The sequence below is a fragment of the Podarcis raffonei genome, chromosome Z (genome assembly GCF_027172205.1).
Source record: "Podarcis raffonei isolate rPodRaf1 chromosome Z, rPodRaf1.pri, whole genome shotgun sequence".
NCBI classification, from domain to species: domain Eukaryota; kingdom Metazoa; phylum Chordata; class Lepidosauria; order Squamata; family Lacertidae; genus Podarcis; species Podarcis raffonei.
In genome coordinates, this window is record NC_070621.1 from 15,549,988 (window position 1) to 15,562,001 (window position 12,014).

General features: G+C 45.2%; 1 protein-coding gene across 1 annotated transcript in view; it reads right to left on the reverse strand.

Annotated features, from left to right (window-relative positions):
* The window catches only part of CFAP77 (cilia and flagella associated protein 77), a 94,893-nt gene that overhangs the window by 15,517 nt on the left and 67,362 nt on the right, over positions 1–12,014 (reverse strand). The window contains exons 4-5 of the mRNA XM_053373872.1: positions 4,233–4,338; positions 2,224–2,325 (exon numbers count right to left, since the gene is read on the reverse strand). Coding sequence (XP_053229847.1) covers positions 2,224–2,325; positions 4,233–4,338 — 208 coding nt within the window. The remainder of the gene's footprint in view (positions 1–2,223; positions 2,326–4,232; positions 4,339–12,014) is intronic.

A 12,014-nucleotide genomic window follows, 5' to 3' on the forward strand; every position in this document is an offset into this window, starting at 1 on the left:
TTCCGAATGTTTTGGAAGTCAATGGGACTTCTGGAACGGATTCCGTTCGACTTCCAAGGTACGGCTGTACTAGCTTTCTGCATGTGGGGAGTATTAAAAGCAGGTGAACGTTCAAAGATGTAGGCAAGCAGTGTGTGTGGGGGTCTTCTTCAATTCTGGGGGCCACATGCCTGTGGTAGCCTGGATAAGAGGCAAAAGTAGGCACAGCAACAAAGGTAAATTTTACTTAGTTTCTACACACATGCACCACTCTCTATCTTCCATCCATGCATGCAGGAGGCATGGTCAGACCAGTGGCAGATCTTGAGGTCTCAAATTTCAGTGGTGCCCTCTGCAACACCAAAAATTGATGCCCCTCTGCCTCTTGCACTTCATTGTAAATCATAGCTGCGGTGTCCCAACAGCACCTCCGAGGCTCTGCACCCAGTGTGACTTAACCAGTCACACTCCCCTAAATCTACCTCTGATCAGAAAGGCAAAATAATTCTTGAGGAGGGTGCAAATGAGGGCTGGTGAGGCGTGTGGCCTGTGAAGAGGCCCAAGGGCCATGTAGAAAGGCTTCAGGGACAGCATTTGGTCCCCAGGCCTGATATTCCCCATCCCTGATGTAAACACTGCCACCACCAGGCTGAACTGGCCACAATTCAAGTGAAGACTTTAAACTGCTTGGTTTTGTTGAACGTATCATACTGACTCAAACCACCGCAAGCGTAAGAACAGGTGGGCGGTGGGATCAGTCTTCCAAGAAAATCTGGGCCTCCTCTCCTCTCTTGGAGGATTTGGCAAAGGGCCCGGAGGGAGTGAAGTTAGCAAGCAAAGGCTCCCAACCCCAGCTTGTGAGTGAGCGATTGCAATCTGTTTGAACAGCCCCTGGGTCGTGATCTTCCACTGACACACACTGCTGTGGCAGACCCCACACTGACAAGTAGCTGGGATAAATTATTACTGACATATGCAAATGGATATGCAGATGAAGGTAGGGGCATAAGTGGAGTACAACGAGGCCGAGGCAAGGAAGGGGGGGGGAGAGAAAGTTAAAAAACCCAGCCACACTCATTTCTGATCAAAGCACTGTGTTTGTGATGGCATGGAGTGGCCGTTACAGGAATCCACAAGCCCTTTTTTCTGTCCTGAGAGTAGCATTAAATGGGAACTGGGATGTGTGTGTATGGAATTGCAAATATATGACACTCCCACTCCTGGGACAACCACTTGATCATCAGCAAAAGTGAGAACAATGAGGGCAGAGGTTTCCATTAAAAATGTGCATGTGCTAATTTACAAGGCGTAGGGGTAAATGTAGAAGTAAACGGCTATCATTTCAACAGACACATTTGCCCAGAATAGGGAAGAGGATGTGCGGGGAAACTGTGTGCCTACTCAGGCTGCTATTGAGATGCTGCTGATAGTTGATGTGCGATTTCGAGGCTCTACCTGCTTTTGGTTCTTTATCTCTAAACTAGATTTAGACACGGCATCTCTTCAGACAAAATGGGAAGGGGAACCTCCAGCCCAAAGAGTGACCGTGACCCGCCAGGGGTCCAATTTGGCCCATGAGGCTATTTTGCTCAAACCATGCCAACCTGTCCATCAGGTAGCATCACTGGGAAATGGGCAGAAAGGCGAGGATCAGTTCTATATTGCCTGCACCTACCATTTCCCCGCAAAGGACTGGTGCATGCCTCTAAAGTGGGAGGATTTAGCCCTAACTTCTCAGCTGATAAGCAAGAGGTTATGTCCTCCTCAGATCCCTGCAGAGAGCAGGGCAGAAATCGCCACTCATCAGCTGACAAGATGAGAGTTCAATCCTGCTGGGTGCTATTTTATCAGCCCTACCAGAAGATGTTGGTTATTGAGCCTGGGACCTTCTTCATGAAAAGTGAATGCTCAGACAACTGAGCAATAGCACTTCCTAAACAGGAATAGAGGAATGTGGCTTATACTGAGTCAGACCCTTGGTCCCTCTAGCCCATTGCTGCCTACACTGTCTGGCAGTGCCTCATCAAGGTTTCAGACAGGGAGTCTTTCTCAGCCACACCTGGAGATGTTGAGGACTGAACATGGGATCCTCTACATGTGAGGCAGATGCTCTGCCCCTGAACTATGGCCTTTCCAGAGGTCTGAGTAATGTCAAGGTGCGAGCCAACTCTTCAGGACCTCTGTGATCAATGCTATGTTCACAAGTGAGTCAAGGTGACAAGTCTGTTTGTATCTCCAACGTACCTTCTGAAAGTGGGGCATTTTCCAAAGAGGATCTGCCTGCATCGGAGGCAGGAATCTCCTGAACAGCGTCGTGCGTGTGTCATATGTCTTTCCTCTGCGTTTCTAAAAACAAGTACGGCACACAGATTAATATGCTGCCAACCAGAACGTTGCTGCAGCAGAGATTCTCTTGGTACTGCATCAAGTGACAAGGGCCTAAGAGAACATTAGAAGAATCTGGCTGCTGGATCAGGTCAAAGGCCAATTCTAGCCTAGCATCTTATTTTCACAATGGCCAACCAGATGCCCCAACGGGAAACCTGCAAGCAGGATGTGAGCATAACAGCTCTCTCCATTTGTGATTCCTAGCAACTGGGATTCAGAGGCAGCAGAGAGGCAGAAGATAATAAGAGTCCTGTTGAAGTAGGCCACTAAAAGGACCACTTAGTCCAGCATCCAACCACAAGCAGCATCTAAGGGCATCAGCAACTCTCCCCCCTTGTGACTTCCAGCAACTGGTCTACAGAGGCATATTGTCTCAGACAGTGAAGGTAGAACACTGTCATCATGGCCAGAAATGACTGATAGTGTTAGAGTCAATGAATTTGTCTGAAATATCAATTTTAGCAGAGACATATTCACCGAAGCTTGCAAACAGACAGCTGGAAGAGAACTCAAAGGTCAGTCCAACACCTCCAACAGGGAATCCACTGCTAGAGTTCCTGATAGTTGGCCATCCAGCCTCCTTCAGATGAGGGAGAGTCCATCACCTTCTAATGTTCCTCCTAATGTACGCATGTATTTATTTCAATATTTATATCCCAACTTTTTCTCCAAGGAGCAAAAGGTGGCATACTTAGCTATCCTCCCTCTCATTACAACAACCCTATGAGGTAGGTTAGGCTGTGAGTGAGCAATTGGCCTGAGGTCACCCAGAAAACTTTGTTCTAATTTTGCACTTTGGAGAAAACACATCTGCTTCATTCTTTGTGTAAAGTATGAGCCTTGGGAGTACCCTCCAAAAGAACCCTACACCCCAAATGAGGAAACAAGTTTTTAAAAAAGAGGTAAAAATTATACTGAAGCAGTCCAAGACAGTAAAGTCCAATTCCTTCAAACAAGCTTTCAAAGAAATTATGAATGCTTGTGGTGTCACATGTTAAGCATCTCTTCTCCAAGCTAACTATGAAGAAGAAGAAGAAGAAGTCACCCTTTACCCTAAGCTTTCCAGTGTGGGTCACAGCAATATTAAACACAACATTAAAAACAGTTTTAAAGAAACTACCATTTATGGGGTTCTAAAAATACACACCCCATACATCAAAGGCTAGGGTAAAGAGGTGAGTCTTCTTATTTCCCCCCAAAGTATATAGGCACAGACCCATCTCTGTGGGAAGGAAGTTCCACAACTTAGAGGCTGCCACCCTCTCCAGGGTCACCACTATTCCATGAGATTCTGAAGGTGGTGGATCTACCATGAAGGCCCCCTCTGCTGATCCTAACACCCAAGGAAGTCTGTAGGAAAAGAAGTGGTCTTTCAGATATTTGGGGCCTAAGTTGTTTACAACTTTAAACACCAACACAAGCTCCTTAAGTTGGGCCTGGAAATGAACAAGCAACATACCTCCAATCTTTCATCATGGAGCCTGGCAAAACCCACATATCTTCAACCAGCTGCTGGAAACCACAGGAGGAGAATGTGCTCCTGCTTAAGGATTTCCCATTGAGGCATCTGGTTGGCACTGTCACAACAGGATGCTAGACTAGATGGGCCATTGGCCTGATCCAATAGGCTCTTCTTATGGAGATCTATTATGATAGCAAAATCTCCATACCCAGGAACAGACTATCTCGGAATACCAGATGATGAGGAACAACAATTGGAGAGTTGCTGTTGCATTCAGGTCCTGTTTGTAGGCTTCCACAGGCATCTGGTTGGCCACGGTGAGAATAGCACATTGGACTAGATGAGCCATTGGCCTGATCCAGCAGGCTCTTCTTAGGTTCTTATGCTCCAAAGGTCTGCTCACCTTCTGCTTTTTTTCTGCCTTCTCAGCTTTGATGATGGCTCTCTGCTCGTCCATCCACATCTCTTTGTATTTGTGCTGCAATAGATCAAAGAATGGCGTGGAGGGCCTGGGGAAAAATGGGAAGGGAAAGATCTCATGGAAGAAGGAATCTATAAATGAATCTCTAATAATCAAACGCCATATAACTGGATCAGATCAAGACCCACATGTGCCCTCTAGACATTGCTGGACTCCCAACATCCTATCAGCCTAGGGGTGGGTGGATGTATGAATTTCTGCTGTCTAAGTTCCTCTTTTTTTGCAATCTTTGAAGCCACTTCTCCATAGCTCCACCTCAATTGATTGATTTCTTAAATTCTTGGGAAAATCCACCAGCCTTTTAGTATGAATTTCGCCTAACAGACACAACTTTTTATATGACTTTTTGACTAACATCTCCACCTGTTTTGCAATTTCCTCTAACATAATACATTCTTTTCTACATCATATTTGCATATATATATATATTCACATGTTTCCCGATAATGTATGCATTTTGATAAACATTGTTTGGATGGAGAACTTCCAACCCAAAATTTGGAAAAATGTAAATTTTGAATGACAGCTTTGTTTTCATTTGAGAAGTCTGAATTAAGTAAACAAAACTGAATTTCCCTACATTCAACCCCAGCTGGGCCAGTGGTCAATGGTGGTGGGAGTTGTAGTTCACAACACTGGGAGGTCAGTAGATTGTGTGGTTGGACTACAATTGCCATCACCCCTAACCATCGGCCATGCTGACTGGGGCTGATGGAAGCTGTAGTCCAACAACATACAGAAGTCACTAGGAGTGGGTGCCTACCTAAAGTCAATGTTGGGCAGCTATAAAATGCCTTCTTCATCATAGCCAATGCTTTAAAAATAAATAAATGGTGGAGGTTGCAGTCATTTCCCTGTCATGTATGCAAGTGGTCACTCTTCCTAAATCCCCCTCCCCTAATTTATTTTGTTCCTACCGTGAATTTTATTACTAATTATTGCACACTGCAGGCTTCAGAGGAGCCTTTGCTAATGATGTTATTGTTGGATATTTTCTCTCTGTGTGTGAGAATCATTTGTTCCAGAAACAGAGAAGAACACAGAAGAAGTTTCAAGAAGCAGCAGAAGGCTGAGATTGTTTTGTTTATGCAAGGACATTTTCTATGGGAACTCTTCTTTGGACACATACAGTATGACACTGTAACTTGTGAGTCTCTTGCTTGCGCCTTGCAGTGAGAGAAGCAGAGAGAGAGTCTTGGACTCTTGTTGGACTCAAGCATGCCTTGACCATGGAAGTGGTGAATGTCTGTATATATTTGCTACCAATATGCTTTTATGCCTGTCAAGTAAACCTCTACACTTAACTGAATCTTTATGGCGTCCATGAGTGTTTATTGCCTACTGTGTGTACCTTGAACCCCAAAGACGCTTCCAAGGAAGGAGCTGCATTGAGATGTAACTCTGCTAAGTATGGATACTGGCACACATGATCAGCGAAAGTGATGCTGGACCCAGTTCTTCTAAATCATCCATCAGAGGTTGATGGATTGATACAGTACAACAGTTATCATACCCTCCAACATTCTGCAAGGCAAAATTGGGATGTGTGCAGGAGCCAGCTGACTTGCATGAGAGCATCCCCACCCCATATACATGTTTGCAGTTGTAGCCACAAAGTTTTCCACGGCATCTTCTGCTTTTAACAGAAGCTGAGACAAAAACAACAGAGAGCTTTTCAGTTTTGTCAACTTCATTACATACAAAAGCACTCGGTGACTCTCTTACAAAAAAAGAAAAGAAAAGAACAACAACACCAAAGCAAATAAGAAACCTAAAATTTATTTTCCACCTCGTGGAAAATTTCTTCCCTGCAAGTACCACTATTTAATTGACCAGCAAACACATGCATTTTTAAATGGAAGGGGCAAAAAGCGGAAGTGACACATTTTTTGCGCTATACAGTCAGAAGACAGTTCTGGGAACTAGAATAGAAAAGGAAGGAAATGCAACATATGCACACACACATACCTGCACAACCAGGTTTTCCCCACGAGCCTACTTCTCCTGTGCATGGGGATGTTGCGCTCTCTCTCTTTTAACAAACCTGTTAACAATTACTGCTTCCCCCATCTTGCCCTCTCACTGCTCCTAACTGCCACCTCCTTTAAATCCTTGGACTGTCCTTTTCTGCTCCCTGCCACCCAATGCTCCCACCACACAGCCGCCTCCACCTTCTGGCTCACCTAAGCCGCTACTTTCCAAATTCTTTCGGGTGGGGAATGCTCAGGGCTTCAGAACTATAGACCTAAACCAGAGAGTCTTACACAGACAACCATAGAGAGGAGAGAGGAAGAGAGTGTGTGTCTCCTTTGAGCACCATAGATATATACCTAGCAAAAAAATCCAAAAACCTCTCACTTCCCATTCTGAGGAGAATCTCCCTCTTCTTTCTAGGTTGATGTGAAATTATTTCAAAGCACGTCATTGAAAAGCGGCCTTTTGGTTTAGGCAAAATCTCAAAAAAGGAAGTTCTTACTTATTTTTTAAGAAAAGAACACACACACAAAAATCAGCACTTCTGATATGGGCTGCCATACACCCAGATTTCCTAGGACATTTTTGCCGCTTTTTGAAAATTCTGCCCAGACGCCATTTTCAAAGGACGAATCCTGATGTCTGGCAGCCCTACATTTGGTTCTGAAACCCTGAGCATTACCCACCCAAAAGACTTTGGGAAGTGGCGGCTTAGATGAGCCAGTATGGCTTCTGTAATTCTGGGATGTCCCATTTAAAGTGGGACAGTTTGGGGGGGGGAGTGGTATGTGTTATGTGCATGATCTAATGCTATACACCCAGTGTGGCCGTTCATATATAAAGAGACCATCATTTTTGGATGTGTGGAGCTGGGCTGAAGGGGATGGTATGTCATAGATCACAGGGACTATGTCTTAGGGGCATCACCACATCCCTGATTTGGGGCTAGCTGTACCATTTGATAGGCTGACACGGCCCATCTCAGAGGGCAGCGTAATGCTGATTATAATTTAAGCATGATGGGAGATGCTATTTGGATTTTCTGCTTCAGGTATAGCAGGGATGGGGTCAGGAGAAGGGACAATCGGGTACAAGGAGCAGTAGGCCAGCTGATGCCTGCCCCAAACCGCTGTTGTACTCATGTCCTGATTGTGGGTTTCCCATTGAGGTATTTGATTTGCCACTGTGAGAACAGGGGCCCCCTTCAGCCTGATTCAGCAGCCAGGATCTTCTTATGTTCTTAATGCTTACCATTCAGTTATATGAGAGAATGTAAATGATGCATCTTGGCACCCTACTGGAGAGAGAAGTTATACTTGCCCTTATTATCACCCACTCCTGCCACAGTGTCAGGGACCAGCACTAAGAATGTAAGAAGAGATTTGTTGGATCATGCCAATGGCCCATCTAGTCCAAGATCCTTTTCTCATAGTGGCCAACCAGGTGCCTTTGGCAAGTCAGCAAGCAGGATATGAGCACTAGAGCATTCCCCACTCCTGTAGTATCCAGAAACTGGCATTCATAAGCATTACTACCTCCAGCTCTGGAGACAGAGCATGGGCATTATGCTCAGTCAGGTTTCTCTTCCTGCTACAGAACTCGGTGGGAGGCACTGAGAACCAAGCCAGCCTATTTGCATATCTCTCCTCTTCACCTGCATATCTCATTCCCTGATGCAATGCAGGAAAGTTGCAGAATACCATACTTTTCCGTCTATAAGACACCCCTGTGTATAAGACTATCCCTATTTTTGGGGACTCAAATTTAAGAAAATGGGGGGAGATGGCACAGAGTTGTTGGTTGGTGAGCTTTTTTGAGAAGGATTGCCCAGAGTTGTTGAGCTTTTTTGGGGGGGGGGATTGCCGAAAATCACTCACCCGCACGCATTGCAAAATCTGCCTCCCGTTGCCACCCAACCAACTACCACAGCGTCAGCCAATCAACACCACCCATTAACGCAGCAACCAATAACACACGCAATAGCTGTGGCAGCAACCAATCAAATGGCAACCCTGTGAACTATCCATGTATAAGACAACTCCCACTTTTAAATATGATTTTTATACACAAAAAGTATGGTGTGTATGTGTGTACGCGCGCACACACATATACACAGAGACACATAAACATTTAGGAGATTATTGGCAGAACTCCTTCTAATGTTGCCTCTCCTTAAATATCTGCAAAGCAATTCCACCATCTATTCAAAAACATTACTTTCAAAGGAACATCTCTCCCTCCCCAAACTGCCACACTTTTCTAGATTTTTTTATGTACTCTGATGCTAAATTGATTTCCAAGACCCAGGAAATATTTCATTTGAAAGAGAAGCAAGCTCCTGTTCAGCTTGATTGTAAGATGGGTGCTGGGCTGCTTCTCTTGGAAAGCACACCTGCCTTCGAACTAGAATATGATCCTTCCCTGTGAAGAAGTTTTAACTTTTTTTTTTTTGTCCATAGGGCTTTGCAGGATTAGGTGAGCAGCTGATTTTCCTCTTTTGACCATCTTTCACTGTCACACACCTGACATCATATATGACCCCTGGACCACTTTCACACTATGCATTTAAAGCTGAGATACCACTTTAAACTGTGATACCACTTTAAACAACCCTGGCTTCTCCCAAAGGTTCCTGGGAAGTGTAGTTCATTAAGGGTGATAAAGGTTGTTAGGAGACTGCTATTCCCCTCACAGAACTACAATTCCCAGAATTCCCTGGGAAGGAGGAATAATGGTTAAGCCACTCCGGAATGGGAAGAGGGAGTTCCCCCTCTCAGCCCCATCCACAAACCACAGCTCCCAGAATTCTTTGGGGGAAGCCCAGTGGCGCAGCGTGGGTTGTCAGCACCCGGAGCAAGGCAAGTAATTTGCACCCCCTAACCCGTGGTTTTGCGCCCCCTAACCCTAACCCCCAGATGTTGCGCCCGGTGCGGCTGCCCCCCCCTGCACCCCCCACGCTACACCACTGGGGAAGCCACTACTATTTCAAATGGTATCATAGTGCTTTAAATGTGTGGTGTGAAGGTGGCAGGTGGGCATGACTTGGCCAAAACTGCCTTATGTGCCAAATGGGGAGGCTGGGAGTGCCTAATTAAGGCTCTGCGGGCTGGATCTTTTTTTCCCTCCTTTTCTTTAAAGGATAATGAATTATTAACACTATTTTAAAATCAAAACTGTGTAGGCCTTAAACGAGCTACAAACTCTTCCCTGTTGGATACAAGCCTATGGCATGTTTGTGACAGAGACTAGGAAATCAGGACTTCTCTTTTTGAAAAAATAAAAACCCTAAGGTATTTGGTGGGGAGGACAGTCAACGCAAGGAACGATAATTATAATTTGCAAATATAAGGCTGACATTTTTCGGCTGTAGGTATGTATAATCCTGACAGACGTGATTCGCCCATTTGGCGAAACAGTTCTCTACCGAGAGCAGAACAGCCTGTTCTCATGATGGCCCGTCACATCCCTGCAGCTCATTAAAACTTTTTATTTTATTTTTTATATGGAGGATTAAACTTCCCCAAAGCATCAGAACCTTCTGAGGGACTTTAAGTACACACCGGTTGAAAGGTGTTTCAGGGGAAAAGCCTTGGGTCTGACAAACTGGATTTTTAGTAACGGCTTCCCGTTCACAGCGGGGCAAAATAATTGGTCATCAGTGACTACTAATTTGGTTGAATAGCCAGAGGCGGGTTTCCCCCCCACTTCCTGGAAAATCAATGACAGCTCCGAAGTCTGTTCAGCAGAAGACAGAGAATTTCTTTTTTTTATTATTTTTAAAAAAACCTTTTCAGATGTTGATGATCCTTTTGCTGGAGACAGCTGTTTTGTTAAAATTAAAATCTATGCACAACGCGACCTGTGAGCAGGCAGCCAGGGACAAAGTGACAACACTGTACTCTAGGGTGGTGTGTCAGTTTCCTCTGAAAAGTTTTTCCCTCTGAAAAACTTCTAAAAAATTCTAATCTGCTTCCTTCTCCCCATGCAACACAACCCTCTGATACCTTCTCTGGGCATTAAGAACATATGGAAAGCCCTGCTGGATTAGGTCAATGGCCCATCTTGCCCATCATTCCCTTCTCAAAGAAAGGACCCTCTCCTAGCCCAGCCTGAATGTGTTAGGGATTGAACCTAGGAACCTGTTCTTTCACTTAGCTGCAGCCTCATGCCCCAAAGAAGAACATGCCCAATGGCTAAGAAACCAAGAAGAGCCTGCTGGATCAGTCCAATGGCCCACCTCACCCAGCATCCTATTGTTACAGAGGCCAACCAGTTGCCTGTGAGAAACCTGCAAAAGCAAGACCCCAGCAAAAGAGAACTGCCTTCCTGTGGTTTCCAGCAACTTGTGTTCAGAAGCATGCTGCCTCCAACTCTGGAGGCAGAGCATAGCCATCATGGCTAGTAAAAAAAGGTAATGGGCCCTTGGACGGTTAAATCCAGTCAAACTTGACTATGGGATGTGGCGCTCATCTTGCTTCAGGCCAAGGGAGCCGGTGTTTGTCTGCAGACAGCTTTCAGAGTCATGTGGTCAGCATGACTAAGCTGCTTCTGGCGCGACGGGACACCATGACGGAAGCCGGAGTGCACAGAAACGCTGTTTATCTTCCCGCAGCAGTTTTACCTATTTATCTGCCTGCACTGGTATGCTTTTGAACTGCTAGGTTGGCAGGAACTGGGACAGAGGCTCAATGGTTTAAACCACAGCGTCACCTGCTCCCCCATGGCTAGTAGCCGTTGATGGCCGTGTTCTCCATGGATTTGTCCTATCCTCATTCAAAGCCATCCACATTAGTATACATCAATACCTCCTGTAGTACATTATTATTATTATTATTATTATTATTATTATTATTATTACTTCCACCCCGTTCCACAGTTTAACTACATGCTGCATGAAAAAGTCCTTTATATTGTCCATCCTGAATCTTCCAACTTTCAGCTTTGTTGGATGTTCATGAATTCTAGTGTTAGGAAAGTGGGCGGAAAACTTCCCTTTGTCCGCTTTCTCTATCCTGCATGCAGTTTCATAAACTTCTGTAATGTTGCCTCTTACTTGGATTTCTCTAAATTGAGAAGCCCCAAATGTTGCAACCTTTTCTCATTTCATTTATTGCATTTATATCCCACCTTTCTCTCCAAGGATCTCAAGGTGGTGCACAACTCCCCCATCTCATTCAATCCCCATTACACCCTGTGAGGTAGGTTAGGCTGAAAGGCAATGACTGGTCCAAGGTCACCTAAATGAGCTTTACAGTGGTACCTTGGGTTACAGACGCTTCAGGTTACAGACTCCGCTAACCCAGAAATAGTACCTCGGGTTAAGAACTTTGCTTCAGGATGAGAACAGAAATCGCGTGGCGGCGGCGCAGCAGCAGCGGGAGGCCCCATTAGCTAAAGTGGTACCTCAGGTTAAGAACAGTTTTAGGTTAAGTACGGACCTCCGGAACGAATTAAGTTCTTAACCTGAAGTTCATACCACTGTATGTCTGTTTGGAGATTTGAACCCTGGTCTCCCAGGTCCTAGTCAGCTGTTCCACCATTCCCTGATCGGTGTTACCATGCTGTGCAATGCTAGGGGCTCCTTTTCCCCATTCTACCTCTATCCCAAATGATAACCAATGAACAGCAGCTGACTAAGTCCCCCGTGCTTATTTCTCCTGCTCTCCTTGTCCCAGCAGCAAAGAGAATGATGCATCCACAGATTCATGTCTTTCCTAGGCAGCAGATAGA